The sequence below is a fragment of the Aplysia californica genome, unplaced genomic scaffold (genome assembly GCF_000002075.1).
Source record: "Aplysia californica isolate F4 #8 unplaced genomic scaffold, AplCal3.0 scaffold00518, whole genome shotgun sequence".
Classification (NCBI taxonomy): Eukaryota; Metazoa; Mollusca; class Gastropoda; order Aplysiida; family Aplysiidae; genus Aplysia; species Aplysia californica.
Window position 1 is genome coordinate 152,776 of NW_004797788.1, and position 24,658 is coordinate 177,433.

Consider the following 24,658-nt stretch of genomic DNA (forward strand, 5'->3'; position numbering starts at 1 on the left):
AGAAAGTAAGGCTGGTCAAAACACACACTGTGCACAGGGAGCAGCTGACAAAATGTCTTTTCAAGTCCAAGCATAAAACAGTGACATGAAGTTTGACAACTTTAAGTAAGATGAACATAGGATAGTGACCTCAATATTTCAGGTCAATAAAGAACACAATTAGAATCAGAACACAAAAAATAATTCAGAGAGCAGTGAATGTTTCTAGACCTATCCCCATTTCCTGGTAGGTCAAGGGTGATTCACTGATCAGTTCTAATTATATTTTCTTCTTTTTCGTCCTCACTATCCCGTTTAGCAACTAGATCTAGATCTGAATCATGATCAATGTCCGATTCCTGCTTCTGACCTGGCATTGACTCCTCATTCATTTTGCCCTCTCCTTTATTGCTATGACAACCATACAGAAGAAAATAAATATCTAGATTCAAGCTCGATGTGGAGAAAAAAGTTGAAGATGTTTGAAAAAAAAGTTCCACAAAGTGCTGATAACAGCACAAGATTTAAACAATCCTGATTTGCTCTCTAGTAGCCCAGTAACAAAACTAAACAATGGCAGAAGCCAGAAGATCTTGTCAAATCAAGTCACGTTGACAATGCTGGTTGAATTACATTTCCCTTGAAAGCAGTCCAGGGTCAACTCCAATAATGACTGGTTGCAAGAATGCAATTACAGGGCATATAGGTAGGAATGGGTTAAAAATTCATCAAACATATTATTCTAAAACAAAACCATGAAAAAACCAAGGTTAGTCTTGTAAAGACTAAACAGCACAAACGCATTTTATTAATCAATAAAAAAAAAAATATAAAAAAAAGCAGAACAAAACAAGCAACAAAGACTCATGACTAGGATGAGCCATTAATGCAGATAAACGACTCTTGAGCACAGCCCTCCAAAGATCAGAAACAGTTCATACCCTGTTTACATTTGTGCTTCATTCACAATTTGATAATACAAGGACTTCATGAAAGAAAAAAAAAAAAAAAGAGAGGCAAGTAGTCAAAAGCAAGAAAGACAAAAAACTTAGTGAAGTAGAGGACGGTAACTCACTCACTACTAAAGTACTAAAGCCACACAAGGGTCTGTCTGGGAAAAGAAGTCACCTGCTGTAACTGAGGCTACACTTGTGTCGGTTTTGACTTTACTGTTTAATTCCAAGCTGAACTTATGCTTTATATCTGCTTTGATATTTTACACGAAAGTAAAGTAGCCTTTGTACAATCCTTTTGTTGTAGAATCTATTTACTGGAGTGACCTCCACTTGAACAGTAGTCAACTACTGACAGGAAGTTTCAAAGTGACAGTTGAAAGTGAACTCAAACATGGCTTCCCCTGACTGCCCATATCTCTTTATCAAAATTTTTTTTTAGACCAGTAAACTGCTCCCTCAGCTGTTATAGATGAATGAGATAACAATAATGAACACTGTCATTCCAGTCATACCTAGTTGATGAGAAAAGAGGACTTACCGTTAAGTTAAAACAAAGTGTACTTTGTAATTATTCATGATAACAAATGTAGCTATTTGATGTTAAACTTATTTCTGTACAAAATGGTATACATGCTCTGAGCAGTTTTCAGATTTTTTTACAGCAGCACACTAAGTGTGAAAAAACAAAGTGTTATTTCCCATGTGAAGTCCTGAAGCAGGTTTTCACTGTGGAGTCAGTAATACCCAGTGGGTTAAAAACATTTTTTTGCATTATAAAATTCAACCAGAGCTGTGCTATGGTACATTTTGATGCTTGGTACTTTGTTATGAAGTATGATTGATTTTTTCAAAAATGCTGACGACAATGATGGAAGAGAGGTGTGTAACGCATGTCTTAAATGGAAGGTCATGACAGAGTTAAACTAGGAAGGAAATAAAGAAAGGAAATAAGAAATGGGGAAGGATTAGAGAGAGAGAAAAAAAGTTTTGCCTTTTAGAAAATGTAGAAAGATGAAGATAATACAAAAGCTAATGTTTAAGTCAGTCAAACAGTGTCAAAGCCACGACCAGCATAAGGTCTGACAAATATAAACACAAACAAACACACCGTCATATATCCTGAATCCACAAAAGGAAACATTTCATTCATCACAAAGCTTGCAAAGCATATGTTCCCTTCCATCACAGTCTCAAATCATCTGTCAATGAAATATGGATTATATTAAATCTTTGTCTTGATGATCTATCACAATTTGCAGTGGTTGCCCTATCCAATTAAGTTCTGAGTCATGGTGCGGATGGAGCGTAAAGCTTTCTTTGCTGCTGCACTCTTTGCGATGCGGTAGTTCCTGCCAACACCGCTAAACACTCCTTTACCGACCACATTAACAGTGACACGCACTCTTCCATTCAACGTCCTCTCAGGCCGCCTGCAACAAAGAAGTGGGGACACACATATTTTTTTGTTTTTAGTAAGTGTTTTACAGCACTTGCAACACAATAAGGTCATATAAATGCCTAAGACTAGAGGTGTTACAAGTGAGTAACAAACACAAAAAAGAAGGAAGGGAGATATGGAGGACACATTGTTTTAACATTTGTTTTGGTAAGAGTTTACAGCACTTGCAACACAGTTATTTTATTTTGTTTTTGCAAGAGTTTTATGGCACTTGCAACACAATAAGGTCATATAAGTGCCGAAGATTAGAGGTGTTACAAGAGAGTAACAAACACAAAAAAGAAGGAAGGGAGATAAAGACGACAGATGTTTGATAGGAAAGAAGAAGGAAACCACAGCAGAGCACCCGCCAACCAAGTTACAAAAGTACTGAAGATTAGAGTTATTACAATAGAGTAATTAACACAAAGAAAAAGTGAGGAGAGATAAGGACAACAGATGTCCGATAGGAAAGAAGAAGCAAACCACACTAGAGCATCCACCAACCACGCACTGACAACCTTTAAGAGAGAGGGCAGACAGATTTCATTTGTCACAGTTCTGTTGCAGTGTGTCAGATGCCATGCATACATTCCCTTGGCGTCTCTCTTCCCTTTTCTTCAAATTCAGAATTGATTTTAGGTTTAAAAAAAAAATATAAAAAAAAGACAGCTGACGCTGATGTCAATAACTAAATAATATACTATCACGCACCCCTCAATAGGTTATCACTGAGCGTTGACCACATATTGCTGGCAGCTTCCACCACGATGCATACAACACCGACTTTTCAGACCAGATGAGTTAAAACAATCTATTTTTCAAGTTGACAAGTATACTTTAACCAATTCTGCACCAATAACTTCATTTAAAGTTTGCTGAAGTTGAAATCAAACCATTTGCTGCCAAGTAGAGGTCATGATAACAGGCAAGGTATTATACTGAGCAAGGTATTTTTCATGTTTAAAGCAAAAAGCAAAACTATATGTAGCGATGGAAATTATATTTCATCAATTATATGCCCATTACATGTAGAGATAGAAATTTCACTTCGTCTATTCATGGGTCTCAACTCAGATTTTTTTAAAAGGAGGAACTTTCCATGTGATCGCGACAGAAGCCCATTTTTGCGAGACACCCACTATTATTATACTGTGGGACCCTAGAATGTTGAAATAAAAACCATCAATTTATCAAAGCAAGGTTATTTCATACCAGTTTGAGGGTTTGGAAGATAATTTCAAGTAAGAGTCACTTACCAAATATTTACAATCTTGATTACGTACAGAAAGTAGAGGCACACTGTGGTCTTGTGCGACTTATTTATATTTTACATTCATCATATTCGCCTATATAAACTATATAAAAATGAATCTTGTTTTGAGCCTGGGAAAAGGCCTAGAACCAGAATATTGACTGTCATGAACCAGTCTGGGTGTAATGATTCATATAATATACGTGAAAGACAAAATTAATGCTAAAACTCAAAGTAGAGTAGAGTAACAACTTGAATAGCTCAAGTAAACCTATTCAGTGAGAGGGGTGTAGGAACTGTGGGAGGGCACGATACAGTGACACTGAAATTCTGTGAATCTTTAACAAAAATCTAAAATATAGAGACATAATTTACTGTCACCCATCCAATGAAACGCGAGCACTTAGGCCTCTGCCCTAAGTTCATTAACACGCTTACAAGTAGTTATGACGGATCCCGATTATACACAAGGCATGTACAAACGTGCACTTTACTTTGCAGAGAGCTGTAGTAGTAATCAAAATTCTAAATATTAAAATTTGCTGCCAATTTGTTTTCTTTTTTTTGTCCACTAATGTTGCGTCCAGCCATCCCCCCATCCCCGAGTGTATTTTTTTTTTAAATCGATAATCTCCCCCCATTCCGGAGTCCTGTACTTCACAGCGCTCAGAACGCGCGCAGGTTCATTGACCGGTCATAATGACGAGCCCGACAAAATGCTTGTGTAACTTTCTTCCCTTTTTCCCCCCCCAGCAAGCGACAGCACAGTGACGAACATTATTTTCATGGCGACACCACGTTTGTAATGAAGAACCTGCATGTTACAAATGTTGCGTTTTCAGACTTTTACAGACAAATTTCTGAGATCTTGATTTTCCGGTCGAGCCTCGGTGTCACATACAATTCCGCTTGCCTCTATAGCCGCCTGTTCGCTTGAAACGTACTCTCAGACCGGGAAAAGCCGAATTAACATCACAATCCCTACGGGCAAAAATGAACTTAAAGACGTTATCGGATTTGGTTTTCAAATAATGTTTGAAATCTTTTATGTATTTTCCCTCGTCTCGGCGATTTTTTTTCAAATTCCCAGGTAATTCCCGAGGCCTGGCAGTCACTCTGCTCCCAGCAACTCTCTTTCTGATTGACCCGCTTTTTCAGTAGCGGAGTTTAGCGGAGGACATGGCAGTAGCGGAAATCCGCTAAGGAGCGGAATATTGAGACCCATGCTATTACAATCTCAATTCTTTTTTATCTTTGGAGAGTTTTCCTGAAAGTTGACAAGTGCTGGCGGAGCAAAACAAAATTCCTGTTCCAACCTCTAATTACAGTGGCCTGTATTTCAAAAATACCATTTATCTGCTTCAAGCTAACAAAATATATTTGTAAAATAATTGCCAAACGCTGCATCCCAGGAGGTACATCAGGAACCAGAATAGTCTCACAAACAGTCTCTTGAACAGAAATAAGTCATTCATGCTGACAACCCACCCCCCAATAAACCCTTGCATTGATCAATACAACATGAAGACACAACAGATTGACTCACTCAAATTTGGCTGTCTCAGGCTCAGTCTCCAACAACTCTCTCACTGGTGATTTGGGGATACTCTTCAAATACTTGTCTGAGGACAGATGAAACATTTCACAGGTCAGTAAGCGATTGCCCAGAAAAAGATTTATGCATGCATTGTAGACATAACAATACATTCATTTATCATATATACAAAAGTTCCAACTCAGAAACTGTCTTTGCTGATTTGAGCTTGTGTTCTTTCAATAGCCAACCTAGCAAGCATTTCAGTTTTTCCAGGACCCCTAGTCATCATGATTTTCCCACATTCTTTCACTTTTCGAAAGTAATAAAATGAGATTATTGCAAGGTAAGACATGCTTTTTTCTACCTTTAACAGTTAAAGTGTTCTTTCACATGCACAATTTATGTACAGATCACCCACCCTTTTCATCCTCATCAGGGAAGACTTTTGAGTACATCCTTTCTACTTTAAGAGACCAGGGCAGAGAAAAACTAGCTTTAAATAATAACCAAAGAAAAAACAAGTCATTCAGTAGCCATGTCTGCATGAGCCTTGCATAAGACCAACCACTCAGTAAGATCTCCACATCTGTCACAGGATCTTTTCTCAACAAGCAACACCACTGGACATTCAACAATAGAGCTGGGTCGCAAGCGCGAGAACGGAACTGAATAAACCACTCTTGCCTGCGGAACGCGATTCACTTCAGCGGAACGCGGAACAGTATCGCCAAACGATTCCCGATTCACTCCCCAGTCGCTGTCACCACCTTGTGGCTTGTTTAACCTACTGCTCACGAGCGCAAGAACTGAACGGAACACTTAGTATGGCTACCCTTATTTCACAAAAGATGGTATAGTCCAACCCTCCTATTAAAACAAAATGAACGGGGTCCAACCAATAGACAGAAGGCATTTTATGGAGCCATTGTTTTAACGAATCATGGGGTGGGGGGGGGGGGATTTATGGGGTCACTAATTGAGGTCAGTTGATAGAGCAGCGCAACAAAGGGTGTGCGGCGGAGAGGATGGCGGAACAACAAGAGTGGTACTCGCACTCGCCAAGTGGCGTTGACATGACACTGTTCTGTTTCAGTCGGTGTTGCGCCACAGTTCCACGAGCGCTCGCATACTCGCGGTTCTTTGAAGCCGACTGAATTGCGAATCGTCACTCTCAAATTTGGCCAGCCCTACTCAACAAGTCCATCACCATCAGGGTGCCTTTTCATCTTTTGTAAAGGTTCTAAAGACTTTGCCCTGATTTAAAATAGAGACAAGGAGAAAGACAGAGAGACAAGGAGAGGAAAAAAGACAAATGGGAGAAAGAGAGAGCGGGAGAGAGGGGGAAAAAGAAAGCAGAAGGAGACTCCATGAACCTGAAATTTCAGTCCAATCAAGAACAAGGAATTCCTTCAATATCCTATACAACTCTCTGAACTCTAAAGAGATACTTTGTCTTAGACCAGGTCACAGCTCCCTCACCTATATGAGGTTTCATCATCCTGTAGTAGACTCGCCACACAGCATCCAGAGACATGCCACTGTCCAGGTAGATCGCTCCAGCCACAGACTCAAAAATATCCCCCAAGGCTTTGGGAATCTCCATCTCTACTTCCTCTTCATCCTCCTCCTCTTCTGCTCCTTCCTCAACCTCTCCATCCTCCAGCTGGCGGAACTGTCCACAGAAAAAAAAACAACAACACATTTCACTCAGTCTTCTTTGCTTACATCGTTTTTCTTCTCATTCTTCAAGTTTAGAGTATAAGGGTAACTTCAATGCTTTAGAAACAAATCATTATCATACCTCTTACAAAATTGTGTCTACTGAACAACGTTAATAGCATGTCACCAATCGTCACATTAATGATGAATAATTATGTCAAAAGATGCTACATTTCTCCCCTGAGAAATAAACGAAGCATCCAAACTTACAATCGTTTCAAGGGTTTCATATCATCAGTACTTACAGAATACATGCATTTATTATATATATATTGGCTATATCAACAATATTCACATAAAGCCCAGCACTCCAAGAACATAGCTACATTTAGACAGAGAAAGAATAACCAATGTCACACCTCTTCATCAATGTCAATGTCATCCTCATTCTTCTCTTTTTGCCTTTTCACAAACTTGTCAATGACAGAGAACAGAGAGGGCGAGATGGCCTTGAAGTATTTGTGGAAGCCCCACTTGACCGCCAGGGCAGCAAAGATATTGTTGTTGACCAGGGCCGAGCGCAAGTCTGTCAGTATACCAGGAGAATACTTCTGCGAGTCCTCATAGAGATGTCGGGTGATCACATAGTCTAGGATGGCATCTCCAAGGAACTCCACACTACCAAGTTAGATAAACAGAAGGAAAAAAAATTTAATATAAATCAGACTTTAGTAAGTATTTCAGCAGGATTATCACATCAAAGAAGCATAACTCACTTACTGCCACACCCAAAGTGTTTCAGATGAAATCGATAGAAAGGAGTACATATATTACTGAAACCCTTCGTTTTCTAGTTTCCTATTTATTTTTATTATTAGCTAATGTGTTTCTGGGCTGGTCTTCAAGGGTGCACACATGCAGTCTTTTATAAGTCGATTGAACGTTGTTTGAATTACACCCTTTGATAACTGAATAAAATTTTGATTTTTGTTGTGGAAATACATTATGGCATAATATCAACGAACCTTGCAACATTTTCGAACTGATGGACCTATATATTACATCAATAGGTCTGGTTGGATATAAACTTTTCTTGTGCTTGAAAAGGATGACAGCAATGCTGACCCAAGTGTAGCAGAGGCTGGTTAAAGGCTGTAGGGATTCGTGGCTGTGAACTTAGACATCTAAATCCAGGCCCAGTTGTTTAATTTTCTTAAAGGACTTTTTTCTTCAAAATATTTTGACATATTTGCAAAAGATTACACTGAAAATTAACATTCAAGATATTATCTTTGAAATTTCTTTTGCATTTTGAAGTATGTTTCACTGCCTTTTTGCACACCAAGTTTCATTATTGCGTGTTTATTAATAAGGTCACAATCATTCTTTTCAGTAGGTGTCAAAACACTTGGCCTTCTTCGGATGTGAAGTCATAAAATGCTCGCCTGCGAGTGAGTTAAAAGGAGATGACATGACCAACAAATGTTCAACCATTTTTGGGCATTTTAGAAAAGTACATAATTATTCTTAGCTTCAAAACTGACAGTGGTGTCTCTGCAATATACATTATAAAGTAGTGGCAACAATCTGAGTCAAACAAAAGATACAACAAAACTTTGCAGTAATGAAAATAAGAATGCTCACCATGACTACATACATGCAAAATATACAAATGAGGAGTCGGGCTGCCTGTGTTTTAACCAACTCTTCCTGATTAACAAGACAATTCACAGAATGGCTAACCTGAGAAGATAATGTAATAGCTTTTGTAGCTTCTCCCCCCCCCCCCCCCCGCCCCCCTTTCATAACTAGGGCCAATAAGTCATCAGTCAAAGGTTATACACAAAGAGGCATTTTTCCCCACACACATTCCACCTACCGCTGATAGCAGTCTGTGATGGTATTATAGTGGTACGAAGCGTGGGTGAAGGCCTGCAATAGATAGGAGCGGTCTTGGAACTTGTAACAGATCTTTTCCTCCAGCTCTTCAAAACCTTCCAGTAGATGATTGAGCTGAACCATGTTCTCGGGGCTGCGGGAAAACATTGGCGATGGTGGGCAACGCAGTTCATCAAACTCTTGTTCAGAAATCTGAAATAGATGGAAAAGAGAATTGGGGACCTAAGTTTGACTTTTATAACGCATGAACACTGTGCGAACATTGAAAAAAGAAACCATAATAAGCAGCGTCTGTATGAAACCCACTTTCAATCCATTAAGTCGGTGAAAAAGCAGAATTTTACCTAAATACCAGACCAGATAAAACAGAGTTGCGCTGGAAAACGTCACACGCACATGGAGGAGATAATAAGGAAATAAAAAATAATATTCAGGATGACAAATCAAGGTTTTTTAAGAACATCCAAGCAGAGAAACAAGTGGCAAATCATGATCACAGATGCCTGTTTCAGGTGTGGCACTCCCTGATGATGATGGATGGGACTGTACCATTCAGTAGAAATGTAGAAATGAAAATGATGGGATTTAATTGAGAAGCGCATACTGTCATTTTTAAAAAATCTGAACAGTAACGAGGAAAAATTGCACCTCACTGGTATTTCTTTACAAATCTCAGGCAGATTGGAATTTTTCATATGTTTAAGGCAAAACCCAAGCTCCACATGGCTTTTCGGTACCCTGATACAGTGACATGTAAGGACTCATATCCTCATATCATTACATCGAAGTTTAATAGAACATATGTCCACCAAGCAAACCCAATAAAAGCAAATTCTCTCACCTGCTGCCAGGAGGTCTTCCCTTGTCTCCCTTCTCCAGACTTCTTGAGATCGGCGTCTCCCTTCTCACTGCTGCCTCTCTTCTTTTTGGGAAGAACCTTCAAGCCCAGCCAAGACATAAACATGAGGGCAGCCTTCCTGCCACAAGTGGTGAGATAGCAGCCAATGAGTGCCTCCACACAATCGGCCACACTCTTGTCCGGCAGCCCGTGGTGACGCTGCAGGCTGTACGGGGTGAGCACGGCCGGCCCAGCCCCCTCTAGGTCCTCACGCTGCTCTGCCTCCTGGCTCTGTTCTATCCACTGCAGCTCCTTCTCAAACTGAGCTGTCTCGTCCGGCCGGGCCGAGCCTGATACCTTACCACCTGGAAGTGGTTCGGGGGCGGGGGCAGGGGCAGACACACAGAACATCAGTGTTGATATTTTAATGTTTTAGTGAGAGTTTTACGTACTTGAAAGACAAATACGTCATATACGTGCAGAAGATTAGAAATGTTACTTCTAGAGAGTAACATACAAAGAAAAGATGGAGGGATAAGGATGATGAATGTTTGGTGAGAAAGAAGAATAAAAACCACATCAGAGCACACACCAACCACCTGCAGTGTGGGTTTGAAAACACCATCAAATCACAAATCCTACAGTAAGGGAACTAACAGAAAGGGGATCACAGAAGGCCTGTCCACTGAACAAAGGTTGCACATTTGATAGGATGAACACAGTTATCAACATAAGTACACATAATTTATCTGTTACCCTATTGGTTTTCATATTTGTGCAATAAATAAATACGAAAAATCTTATCATTGCGTTGAGAGGAATGTTCATGTAATTTTTAAAAAGCCAAGAATAAATGAGCTGAACTTGAAAGGGTCGTGTCGTCTGCTTCCCGTCTATCATAGATTGGTTTAAACAACCAAAATTAAGCATTTCAACAACAAATTATTGAGAGAATCAATTTGAGTGCTCAAAAATATTACTGACAAGACTTTAATTTAGATATCTTCAGACTTTTTAAAAAATCTATCAATGACTGATTGTTTCAGAACACCTTGATGTCATAATTACATTAGTTTACTTTATTAATGCAGTGCCTGGTATTTCAGAGCTTAGCTCCAACTTACCATTTAATTTTAATGACATAGTATTTTTTATCATCAAAATAACATATTACCTTAGAAACATTTTTTTAAAGTATATTTTAAACCCAAAATAAAATATAAGATTCATCCCTAAGGCGTTGATGTTGTCAATCCCAACATTTAAAAAACAATATTAATTCGGCCTGTACCTATCATTTTTGGTTTTGAGTCATCTTCATGACGGCCCTCCCGTAAGTGTATATAAATCATGTTGCAATATTGAATATGAACTTTTTATGAGTATGAAACAAAAAGAAAAGGATACAGTGGGAAAGAGTTTAATATGTACACAAGCAAAAAATGCAATGAACAAAGAAAAATTGCAAATGACATAATCAAAGTCACAAGTAAGATCTTAGGATTACATTTTTCAAAACAAAACCAAATTTAAGGTTAGCAGACCTGCCACTCTATGAAATCTAAAAATCAGGATTTTAGAGTTTAAAAAATCAGGATCTGGTGAAAAAAATCGGGATCAATGGCAAATCAGTCATAAGGGGCACTGGGGAAGGGGGGGGGTCCTGGTTCCCTTTTATGAGGCAAGTATGTAAGACAAAACTTTTGCAGGAATAAGTTTTCTAAATCGAGAGAAAACTGAAAGACAGCATTATTATATGTAATCGAGTCGGGAGTTAGATAGACTGGGGGAGCGCAGGTTGCAGTAAAACTGAAACTCTCGTAGTCTTGAAAATAGCTGACACATAACTCTAATCATCCATGCAAAAAGCCCACGTTCTAATACAGTAACAACGTTTGACTTCCAACGCATATACACTCAAGGCACCCCCCCGAAAAAGAGATTGCGCCAAGGTTGTTCATTTATTTTTTCTTCTTATTCCTTTCCCCTCAATTAGTACTTGTATCAGGGCACGCACTTTAAGCCCAAGTGTAAAGAAAATACCCCCACCCCCTCCCCCCGGTCGTCCCATACTGGTTAAGTCCTGAAAACACCTCGACCAATGCGACTGGTGTGAATGAACTTTGTTGACCCGACAACCGACGGTCCCCGACACACGCGCTACTTACACGTACGGGGTCATGTCACGTGATGCGAATGAGCATTTGAAAGTTTCACTGACAGGTCTTGATGAAGGGCCCAACTAACGAAAACTTAGACGAAGCTTGCTTTTAAAGCTACGGCAAAACAACGAATAGATTATTCTTAGGCCCATGTCATAATTGTTACAGTAATCAGGACACCATCGGAGAATTCTGGGTTATAAAAGCGAAAGTAGATCTTGAGCGTATCCAAGTCGGAATTCAAAATCGATACTACGTCAGTTTTAATTGAAATAACGTGCGTGAGTCATCTACTAGATTCCGCATAGATGCTTTAGAAAAAGGAAGTTGTTAGGGGACTGGGGGACTGCAAAGAAACAACCTTTGACCTTTGGATCGAGGTCAACAAGCCATCATTGGACATATCTAGATTCTACTGATTCATTATATCTAGATCTAGATCTACTTAAGTCAGTTAAGTTAATTAGTACGGTGGGAGAATCTAGATCTAGAGCCAAACACTGTTAATGTAAGGCGAATTTATCATTTATGAAGACAGGTTTGTTGATCGATCCAGATCTAGATCTAGTTGTACTTACTTATGACATAGACTGTAGACTACACTTTTTCAATTAAAAATTTGCAGTCTGTGTCTATAATATCTAGGCCTAGTAGTAGACTTAGTATTTGTATTACTAAAGATTCTCTACTTCCAAGGTACTGCAATCCTTCTTTCGGCTGGGTTAGAATACACCACATAATATTATTCTCACCCGCTTTTTTCGTTTCCGCCCTTTTTAGACCTAGAATCTAGATCTAGATCTAGGCCTAGATTTAGATATATTTCGCTTATGTTTTGAGTTTTTGTGCAGTCCCCTTAAAAGTTCCATTGCAATATCTTGGTAGTTGAGAATCTTTGGTATTACTATACTAGATCTAGATCTAGATCTAGATCTAGGCCTAGATTTTAGATATTATAGACACAGACTGCAATTCTTTTAAGGAAGAGGCTAGCCGTACTTAATGACTGCTAGACTGGCAGTGTAGCCGTACTTATTTTTAATATGATGGCTAGACTGACCATTTTAAAAAAAAATAGGCCTACTGAATTGTAAATATAAATTTTTAGTGTGCAGTACCTAAAGTATTTGTATTTGAGACGAAACAAGGTGCCTTAATGACAGGGCATGTATTTTAAACCTCCCGTTTTCTAATGTTAATAGGGCCTAAGATAAGTACGAGTCTAGCCGTACTTAAGTACGACTAGACTTCTTGGCTAGCCGTACTAGACTGAGAGTCTAGCCGTACTTAAGGATGGCTAGACTGTCAGTCTAGCTGTACTTAATATTGATGGCTGAATTGTAAATGAAATTTTTGGTTTGCAATGCCTAAAGTATTTGTATTTCAGACAAAACCAAAAGGTGCCTACTGACTTGCATGTATTTGAACCTGAATAATTACTAGATCTAGATCTAATGAGACCTGTGTACTTAACAGGCTTGAGTCGATAGGGCCAAACCTAGATCTAAGTACGGCTAGACTGGCAGGCAGTCTAGCCGTACTTACGGCTAGCCATTTCGTTCTTTTAAATTAAAAAAGTGTAGGCCTACCATATAGTGTAGTCTATAACGTCTAAAGTCATAAGTAGTACTACTACTAGATTCTAGATCTAGATCTAGAATCTAGATCTTATCTAGATAGATCCAATTCTAGATCAACAAACCTGTCGACATAAATTATAAATTACCCTTAAATAAACCGTGTTTGGCTCTAGATTCTCCCACCACACCCATTACCGTAACAATTACTAGATCTATGTACTGTATCAGTAGGATCTAGATCTGGATCTACATAGTACGAACTATTACGCTAGATCTACACTAGATTCTACGTCAATTCTACAGGATCAACAAACCTTTCGACATTCGCCTTTCACCAAAAACAATGGGTGACTCTACCATATGATACTCATTAATTTTTTCAAGCAGTACATCATAGCGGCCAAAAACATCGCCAACAGTCAAATCAGAAATCGTGTTGTCAATTAGTCAAGGGAGGAAATTTAAATGTTGTTGATGTCTAATGATGGCTTGTTGACCTTGATCCAAAGGTCATAGGTTGTTTCTTTGTAATCCCCCAGTGCCAAAAGCAGCGCTACGGGGCTGTACAGTCCCCGAGTAGGTAGCGCTAACAACTTCCTTAGAAAATAGCGTACCAAGTTCCTGCTGATAAGAAGTCCAATCGGTGCTTCCAAACAAAAGAGATTGCAGAACGTTTTTTATTTTTTTCTGAGAAATGGATGCAACAGACGCAACAACAAAAAATCAGGATACTGGTGATTGAAATCGGGAAAATCGGGATGCTTGAGATTTGGGGCAAAAAATCAGGATATCCCGATTAAATCGAGATGAGTGGCAGGTCTGGGTTAGTGACAAATCTTAAAAATAAGATTATGAAAAAGCTTGGCATTTCATTGGAATCAACCCTTCCAGTTTTCATTATTAAATTTCATTTTCATAGCAATCCAAGGACAAACTCAGATGAATTCTGAGCACATACAACCAAGCACACACAGAAATGTAAACTTAGGCCACACTAAAGCTTAAATCTTTATGTACCTGCACAAGATGCTTCATCCACGCAGCAGTTTCGCACACTATTATTTTGCTTCAAGCCCGGAGTAACGATGACCACCTTTGGCACTGGTCCCCTCCTTCTGTCCTCATTGATGACAAAAGCTGGCGGAAGCCAGTTCTCATAGGGCTCAAACTTTGTGGACACCATGCCCTCAGCCACATGTTTCTTCCTGCCCAGCCGGTACAAATTGTAGTTACATACCTGAAAAGAGGGTAATTTTAGTGAGGATGCAAAAGCACAAAATAGAATCAAGGAAAGGCAAAACAAAAGCCACTAGTTTAAAAAAAAACCCTCATCACATTGATTAAATAACATGAGGCACTCAACAAATTGACATAACCGGCCAGTTTTCCAATATTTTCATGATAATTAATTAACTCTTATCCTGCGTCTGTGCCCAGATGTGTATCTTATCAGCAACCGATTACGTCGGACGTGCCGGGCAGGCCGCCGGGGTCACTCAGTGTGTACTGTTGGTGTACAGCGTGCGCGCCGGGAAACGTGTGTTTTCGCCATGAATACCGCGGGAGTGTGTTAACTGATGATGAAAATAACGCTCTATCTTTCATAGCTTTCTATTTATAAAGTGTTACAAACACATGAATAACCCCCTCTCACAAGCTGATAAGACATTATGAGTAGTTACGCCCATTTGAATAATCTTTCTGGACGCTCTTGTTGTTATGAATGACCTGAGGTTCGAAAGGGGATAATTTAGGTCAATTTCCGAATGTTTTACACTCAAATTGTTCTTTGTACCTGCACAAGGGTATTCAAAACTATCAAACAAGCTTATTTTTTATCAGGTAGTATCATTTCATACAAAATCAAGAGCTCATTTGAAATATTTTGTATAGAAAAATGATAGTCTTGTTTCCCGACTATCCTTTCGAGCTTCTCATGTCTAAGTGGGTCAATTTCTTCTATAATTTCATTGGACGAACATCTAGAGCTATCAACTTGGCATGTTTTGAATGAGACGTATGCCTCGATTACGAACCAACGCAGGTGGTTCTAGAAGAAGGCCACAAACGCACACAAACTCAAGCAGACTGACGAACACACACTTGACCTGCGTGAATGGGGATCCGACTCGGGACCCGAATGACACGTAAGAGGATGCGCGTGCGCTGAGCCAGGAGCTACACTGATTCGGGACCAGAACGCAGGCGAGGTGCCGAAATAGGCTTATCGGGCTACATAAACCCGGCTCCCGCAGGATGAGGGTTAAAACAAAAAATGCCAGGAGAACTGGTGAATCAGAGAGGTAAAACTGAACCACTATTACCTGACCTCCGTTAGCCCTGTTAAATGTGATGCTCAAAAAGAGAGGACTGAAAATAAAAAGCTTCTAGGTGCTATTACAAAAACAAATGGGCACAACAGAATTTTTCCAAATATTTCACTATCTTTACGTGATCAGTGAAAGGGAAACTCAAATGATCTAAGAATCCTGATGCCTTTATAGAAGAAATAAGAAGCAATGCACTGACTTGTTTACTCCTGAGATAGCTGAGCGTGCCCTCGTGAATGCCAGGATAAGAGCAGTAGAGGTAGACAGTGATCGCGTACTTGAGGAAGGAGTCTCCAATAGTTTCCAGCCTCTCCAGACTGAAGAAATCATTGGCATTGGACATGGTCAGTGCCTGCAAGATGAGGCATGGGCTGGGGCCCACAAATGTCTTCAGATCACGATCAGCATCCAGACTTACAGACAGCAAACCATTAGCACAGTAGTTTGCCACCGGTATCCAAACGCTTGGTTTTCTCGGAGGAAGTAAGCAATCCTCACGCAGAGGCTGAGCCTCATTATGCTTGTCCTTTGAGGCCAACACTTTAGAGTTTTTGTTGGAATTCCAAACTCCAATGTGAAATTCTTTCACCCCATTGGTCCCTGCTCCTACTTTGCTAGCAGTTAGTTTAAAAGCACTGCAGTTTGTCCCCTTGTTAGTTTCATCAAGGGTTTTTGTGTTTGGTGGAGACGATTCTGAGCTATGACTGTTGCCTTTGTCATTGGACCCTTGATGGGAATGTGGAGAGAACATCTTATAATCAGTGTCTTTGCTTGAAGGAGCCTTGGCATCAAATGAAAATTTTATGACATCTGAATCATTGGCTTGGGAGCCTAACACGTCATCAGACTGAGTAGCTGGATCTACAGAGGAAAAATCCTTTTCATTCTTTCTGCTGTACTTTTCATCTTCTTCCAAGTTTTTCTGAGTCTGCCGTGCTTTGGCGTCTGGCTGTGAGCCTTGATGACATCCTTGTTTAGACGGAGGCTCTTTCCACTCTGCACTAGCCCAGCCACATGGCTGCTCCTGGAATGTTTCTGAAGTGCTTGCCTGAGGGCAGACGAGATCAATGTCAAGGTCACTCAGTTCCTGGCCAAGAGTATTCATTACTATTGCAGGGTCAGCTTCATGCACCCGTGGACTGAGAGGGACGCCAGTACTTTTCAGATTCCCATCTCCAGCAAGAACACCGGCCCCATCTTGACTAGTACCTTGGGCTTTGCGCTCAATTTTGGCAGCTGGGATATGGTCCTGAGTCGAGCTTGGGACAGTAGTAATACTAGCATCAGCCTGAGAAGGGTGATTATTTTCAGCATTCTTTTCTCCCAACAAAACATGACAATCGGTGACTTCCTCAGACAAAAGGCCAGCATGGTGAGGTTGAGATGGGTGGTCTTTATCATCAGAATGTAGAAGACAGCTGTGGTGTGGGCTGCTTGCATGGACCATATCACAGCGGTTAATGCCTGGCGGGCACAGCTCCCCATGATCAGCCGAGGCTAAGGCAGACTGTGCATCAGCAGCAACCAGACTGGTGCTCGGGAGCGCACTGACCACACAGTCGGATGTTTCACAACCAAGAAGGGCCTGAGAAGAGCTGGGGCAGGGCACGGCTGCGAGGGGTTTCCCCTCTGTGTTAACATGTTCTTTTGAGCTCTGTCCCGCTTGCACTTTGTGATTACGGAGATGAACTTTATGATCAGACTGATGATTACAGTTGGGCAGATCAGGATCCCCACCTTCAGCTATCTCAGCGGGAAGTGAAAGAGCAACATGTGAACTCTCTCTATCCTCATCCACAGGTACAGGTGAAACCATCTTCACCACTGTGGTAGAATCATTTGTGCTGTTTTGAGAGGTTTTTGATAGCAAGTTAGATGATGTTACAGGTAAACTGACTGATGACAATGAAGGTGATGAACAAGGCAATGATGTATTTGTTGCATCAATTATAGCACCAATTGAACCGGGCACATTTTGAGAGATAAAACATGGCTCATTGCTTGCAATATGACCTGGCAGCTCCCCTAGGTCAGGGGGACATTCAATGGAACTATGGCATTTGCTGCTTGAGGTGGAATTTTGATGATTGGACTGAGAGTGTGGCAAGGTTGACAATGTGGTATATTCATTTATCACAGACGAGGTAGAATCAAAGTTGTTGCAGCTGTTTGTGCTGCCTTCTGTCTTCACATCCACAGATGAGCAACAAACAGTAGGCTGCTTTCCTTCGGGGCTATAAATATTGCATTGAGCTGAGTTGATGTATCGCGATGCCACTGGAATACAATTGCTTTTCACATCTTGGTTCACAATCTCCTCTCTTTTTACATTTTTTATTTCATTGCACGAAATATCAGAAAGTTTTTTCTCAGCAGTTTCAACACACAATGAACTTTTCTCTTTGTTAATCATGTTCAGTGACTTGTGGTTGGCTTCACTCTCCAGCGTTTGGGACCCATGATCAAGACTCACTATGTTCGAGTCGGATCCCGAAGACACTATTCCCGAGTCGCTGTCAGAAGAAGCAGAGGAATCAACTTTCTCTTTGACGTTTTTTACATCTCGTCCCAAATCACTTTCATCGTGACCCGATTCCACTGCTCCTTTTACATCTTCATTCTCACTGCCAGAAGTGACTTCTGCGGCATCATCTGGTGGTGTTTCAACATAAGTGTCATCACCCGCTTCTTTCGAGTCACCATCAACAGAAACTTTCTGGTCTACGCAGCTTTCATCATTCTTTTCACCGTCATTACTGTCTGGCCCTTTCAATTTTTCAGGATTTGTCTCAAAGCCAAAATCAAGTTGAGGGAACTGGAATCCCAGTGGCAGATTCTCCACCCCTACTCCGGTCTCCCTGGCAATTTTTCTGCGCAGCTCCTCCGCCAACAGGAGAGAGTTTGTCCTGTACAAGATGGCAGGCAGGCACACTGTCTTCCGCCATAGAGAGGCCGGGAAAACATGGACATCACACAACTCCGGCACCAGGATCTGCTTCTGCTGCAGGTTTTCCCTTCTGGCCCGTTTTGTCTCTGCACTACTGGTGGGCAGCGCAACACCTTTCTGGTTCATATATCTGGGAAGGGACAGAAAAATGGAAACACAACGAATCATTAAAACTTTCTCATTATAGGTAGGCATCAGACAGACAAAAAAAGTGGTACACCGTCACACCTGAGCTATAATTTCATTTTTTTTAAAACAACCCAGAAGAAACAAATACACATGGTCATCTATATCATGGCATTTGGGTAAGAGCTAGGGGAGACATAAGAGTACACAGTAACTTCATTTGTTTCTGGTCACATACGAGAGCTCAACAGAAACAATATCAATATGTTTCTTACTATTTTTTTTTTGGCAATCCAAGTATGTCTTACTCCTTAGATGACTTTTTTGAACGAACACATACAGTAAAAAATATCTGACTACTTATAACTTTAAATGAAACCATTAAAAAAAACCCAAAACAAACAAGCTTTGCTTCAGGTAAACAACAATGTCACAATGTCTCTGAACTCTGTAAGTTTTTAAAAAAGCTTGAAACATCACATAGCACACCACAAAGCTGCTACATCTATAGCTTGCTCACTTTCATCTGTCCACTTGAAATTCTTGCTTATTTATCAATTTACCAATTCATACCAAACTTTGCATTGCACTCCTGTTGATCAGCGACCAACAAACATATATATTTTAAAAACCTTGATCCGTGTAATAAAAAAGTTTCTTTTTTTAAACACCGCCCTTCACGTGCAGAGACAAGATCACCACAACAAATGATTTTCAATAATTTTGCTTACAAATTGCTCATTTTGAGATAATGACTCTACTCTACCCCTACATTTCAGTGTAAATTTGTCAAATTCATCCCAAGACGCATTAAGACATCTCCATATGAGTCTCGAAAAGTTCTCAAACGTCTGTTGGAGCATATTGTAAAGGCATGTGCAAAAGTTTGAGGTTGACAAAATTGGGTAAACTTTTTAAAGTTTTAAATATGTGCTGTACATCTCCATTATTTTTCCCCCCGCTTTGGGATCACATGAAAGAAAACATGTCACAACCATAGTTTGCTGTGACCTTCATTACCAGGGGTTTAGATTCTGATGGTCATTCAACTTTTAGACCCACATACAAAGACATGAAAAGACTAAATAGAGCGATTTGTTTCTATCTAGTTTTACCCACGAACAGACAAAACTGAACACACTATACAAGTGATGCACATCCTACCCACAGCCTTATTCCACTGACCTTGGGGTTAGGAGGTTAAGCCTGGCAGAAGTATGGTCCACGTCCAGTAGGGGCTGCTCAGTGTTGGTGATCACTAGGCCATACTTGGTGCTGTAGTAGTCCTGTAACAAAGGGTTACCAATTAGTTTTGGTAATAATTTTACAGCACTTAAAACACCCCGAAATGTTTTGAGTGACACAAAAATGATTTAAGAAAACAAAAAGCCAATCACTGAGTTTATACACAAAAAGTTTCAAAGCAGTTGTTTAAAAATCAAAGTCAATTTTTAAATTGTTAGTGACAGGAGAACGTAGAGTCAGATACTGAGAATAAATTTATTTTACTGCGGGAAGATTTTCTTCAAACTTATACAAACTGGGCCCACTAGGGAAAGGAACCTTTTTCCCCACAATGTAAAAGACTAGAAACAACGCTGTTAGGTACTTGGCAAATAGGGACCATAAATGGCTCACCTGGAATGTTTTGTACAGTTCCGGAGATGGAAAAGAGCTGAGTGGGTTCAAATCCTGTCGAATTTCAGCAACATAAAAGTGTTGAGGCTGGTCAATGTTGCGATATGAAGGCATGACAACAGCATCCTTGAAGTCCTCAACATCAAAAGTAAATGATTCTTTCTTCTTCTGCTTGTTGAAACTTCCTTTTTTCTCCATCTGCATGAAATGGATCACCTTTTCCACAAAACTCCACTCGATTGTGAGATCTTGACTCCCTACAAGCAAAAGATTAGAAAAAGTCATTAACAGCCTTTCAATACAGGCATTACAAATCAACAAGGGGGAACAAGTGAAGGAAGGAAAGACAGAGACATTCACAAAGAGGCAGACTTGGAAGCACGCTCCAGCAGCACAAGACATCATTTTAAACCATGAAACAATTACACAAAAAATATTTGAAATACAAGGACATCTACCATCTTTTCTCTCATTTCCAATGCCACCATATTACAGAATCAAATATTCACCCATCCACAGACTGGTTTGCCTCAAATTTGGTTACCCAAAAAATTTATTTTTCAAGAAGAAAATATTTAACACTTCTTTGAGGTGCTTTCACCACATGTAATCATCCTTTAAATAATCCAATATTTTCAAGACAGACTAAATAACTACTTTCTATCCTAACCTTTCCAGTGACATATAACATGGTATACCTCTATTTACTCTCTGATAACACATACAATTTAAGGATTCAGACTTACAAAAATCAAGGTAGTTAAATAATTATCTTCACTGGTATATAAAGAGCAAAATAACAAGATTTACTTACATTGCCAATAAAAAAAACAACCTTTTGAAATCTCAAAAGATAAAAAGAAAGAACACATGCCATAGTAAAGGTCATTAATGAAGCACCAATCAAAACACTAAACAATGAAAAGATTTAAGGTTTATCACCATTTAGAGGCACGATGATGCAGCCAAAATCAGCTTTCAAAGGGTCAAACTCCATGGGGTCCTTGATGAGATGAAGTACATCAGAAAAGACAAAATGGTGAAATTTGAGCAACTGGGATATTTCCTCTTCCGACAGGATGAGGTCAGAGGTCAGCATATCTACAGAGGAGGTCACTTCACCAGATCTTGTGTACACAGGAAATGACGGCATCTGCAAAAGTAGAAAGCAGGTTCAATACCTTCTGTTTTAGCTTTAGTAGAGGTTTTACGACGCTCGCAACTGCATAAGATCATATGAACGCCAAGGGGTGGATGTCAACAGAGAAGTCCTTTAAGGGAATCACACTTACTCTGCTCTCCTCTCTAGCTTCAACAGCACAAAGTCTGCTTCGACTATCAAGGCATCCCGGAAATAACGGGTCACAAGAGTGTGACAAACATACAAAAGAAGAAGAGGAAAAATGACGATAGTAAGGATTAAGAAAGAAAAAGCGACATCAATGAATCAGCCCATTTACTACTCTACTGTGCATAAGAACAGGTTGATATCCCCCCTCTGGGAATGGCCTGAAGACACTTAGGTTAGAAGCACCTTCCCGGGGGGTAGTTCAGTACCTTCAAAGACTGACTATACAATTATTTCCTGCATACCACAGCAACATAGGTGAGTAACAGTTGCACATTATACAAACTTTCTAGGTCTAGAAAACCATGTTGTTGAAAATACCACCTACAGGAATGACACATTGCTTTTTCATTGGTTCACCAGATGGGGTATTTTTCTTGTCCATCACCAAATTTTCTTTAAAAGTGATATAAGTCCTGAGAACCAGTGACGTCACAATAAATGGCATGAACAAATCAACCAAAGAAATAATCAGGGTCCCCACCAAATCCTGGAAAATTTTTTCAAGACCCCAAAATTTTTTTCAAGACCCCAATTCGAGGGAAAAATCAGGCTGCTGCGCGTCAAGAATGATCCCCAAAAAAGCCCATCTATTAATGATAAAAAGTCAAAATGTCTTTAAATGAATGCACATGTACATTTTGTAGTATAGTCTTCAAATAATTACTGGGTGACTGCCAGCCCAGCTTCTCAATTTTCCAAGGGAGGGCCCCATCCATTTTCCAGGGGCATGTTACATAACAATGACAGCGCATACTCCATTTATATCTAATATAATATATGTATATGTTGTGAATACACACACACACACACACACATGTAGGTACATTATATCCAGTCAACAACATGTCAGTGTGGCACTGGGATCTTGTGTGACTTTGGTATTTCAGTCTGTTCTTACTTATTTACAGTGCTTCCACCAGCTGAAGCTGAAAAGTAAGGAAAATTCTGCAGAGGGTCTGGGGGCCACAGCGTCCCGGTGGGGGTTCAGGGGGCGAAGCCCCCGAAGAAATTGAAATTTAGTGCTTTTTGAGGGTAGAAAATGGCATTTGGGAGCCTGTTTGAAGATATTGCCTACAGCCCATAATATTTATTTTTTCACCAACATTTTGTCTTGTTTGACTTCATCACCAGCATATCTTTCCAATGCTGGAAATGTTTAAAAGCAGGTTCCCCTTTCATTGCTACTATAATTCAATTAATTTGTAGTCGCACCATTGACAGAAGGCAAACCTGGGAATAATGAATAGATATACCTTCAAAATACGGTTGCGCAGCGTATACCCACATTTTTCCTAAATGTTCATGTCTGAAAGTCGCCTGTCACAACCTCGGAATTTAGTGCTTTTTGAGGGTAGAAAATGGCATTTGGGAGCCTGTTTGAAGATATTGCCTACAGCCCATAATATTTATTTTTTCACCAACATTTTGTCTTCAGTTTCAAAGCAAACACGGTTGTTCGACCGAGTCGGGCGATCAGCGCAATCAGCCGATCCCGTCCGTAGTGGGCACGGCCGTATCAGCATATATTTCTTTCATCACGGCCCTTATATTGCGTTCACGTGCCGTAGAATCTTCGCATTGATAATTTCTCTAGATCTAGATAAAATTTGCGAAAAAAGTTTCTTTCCGACAGTAATTTTCTGTCCAAGATCAAAATCAGTCTTGATCAACGCGCAGATTTTCCAGCCGCGGCAACAATCCGAAGACAGACAGAAGGAATGAGTGAATGACAGAAAGGAGGAAGTTGGCACAAAAAGTTTTGCCAGATTTTGATCCATCTGCAGGTAAAAAATGCACTGCCGACCAACACGCAATGAATGCATGGGACTGGGACATAGCAGTATAATGTCCGATTGCAGAAAATGCGCAATTTGGCAGGTTTCTATAACGTTAACTTGTTGCCGAGAGAATTACCGTAAATATCCGTACCTTATACAAGACGATACGAAGGCGAGTACGGAAATTCGGCAGTCCTGCACTGTCGCAGTTTTTTTAAAGGAGGGAGTAGATAATGATGGAGGGACAAGTACGGAACTGGCAGAAAGTACGCATTTCCGTAAAAATACAGAAGAGTGGAAGCACTGTATTTATATTTTCCCCTCATCATATTAGCCTACAGAAACTATAGGCCCTCTATACGTGTATAAAAAATGAATCCTGTTGTGAGCCTGAGAAAAGACCTAGATATCTAGATCTAGAACTAGAACATCGACTGTCAATAACCAGTCTGGGTGTCCTGATTCATATAATAAACGTGAAGCCGAAAACTATTGCTCAAACTCAAAGTTGAGTAATATTAGTAATAACCTGAATGGCTCAAGTAGACCTATTTAGTGTGAAAGGTGTGAGAACTGAGGGAGGGCAAGATGCAGTGACACTGAAAGTCTGCCAATCTTGAAAAGAAAGCTAAAATATAGATACATGTATAAATTACAATCACCACATCCAATGAAACGTGAACACTTTAGTTCAATAACAAGGCATGACGGATCCCGATTCCACACAAGGCCTGTACCAACGCGCGCTTTGCAGAGAGCTCTTTTAGTAGTTATCAAAATTCTAAATGCTAAAAATTTGCTTCCAAGTTCAGTTTTTGTCCTCTAGCGTTGCCTTCAGCATCCCCCCTCCCCAAAGTGTATCTTATGTAAAAAAAAAAAGAGCAGTAACCCCCGCCCCATTCCGGAGTCCTACACTTCACAGCAATCAGAACGCCGATACTCACACTCACAGACGTTCATTGAACGGTCACGATGGCGAACGTGACAAGACGCTTGTATAACTTTCTTTTCTTTTTTTTTTCACAAGTGACAGCAGAGGACAAATCTTTAATATTGATTTATTTTCAAGGCGACACAGCTTTCATAATGCACAACCAGCATGTTACAAAATATGTTGCGTTATCTATCAGTTCAGACTATTACCGGAAAATTTCTGGGTGGTAACGAAAGCAGATCTTGATTCTT

The 24,658-nt window shown here is 40.0% G+C and overlaps 1 protein-coding gene across 1 annotated transcript in view; it reads right to left on the bottom strand.

The window, feature by feature from the left end:
* Positions 1-259: 259 nt before the first annotated feature.
* The window catches only part of LOC101848232 (endoribonuclease Dicer), a 44,965-nt gene continuing 20,566 nt past the window's right edge, over positions 260-24,658 (bottom strand). The window contains exons 11-21 of the mRNA XM_013086895.2: positions 21,287-21,497; positions 20,345-20,601; positions 19,892-19,992; positions 15,833-18,710; positions 14,321-14,540; positions 9,565-9,926; positions 8,704-8,915; positions 7,244-7,502; positions 6,645-6,837; positions 5,175-5,250; positions 260-2,365 (exon numbers count right to left, since the gene is read on the bottom strand). Of these exons, the coding sequence (XP_012942349.1) occupies positions 2,203-2,365; positions 5,175-5,250; positions 6,645-6,837; positions 7,244-7,502; positions 8,704-8,915; positions 9,565-9,926; positions 14,321-14,540; positions 15,833-18,710; positions 19,892-19,992; positions 20,345-20,601; positions 21,287-21,497 (4,932 nt within the window). The 3' untranslated portion in view covers positions 260-2,202. The remainder of the gene's footprint in view (positions 2,366-5,174; positions 5,251-6,644; positions 6,838-7,243; positions 7,503-8,703; positions 8,916-9,564; positions 9,927-14,320; positions 14,541-15,832; positions 18,711-19,891; positions 19,993-20,344; positions 20,602-21,286; positions 21,498-24,658) is intronic.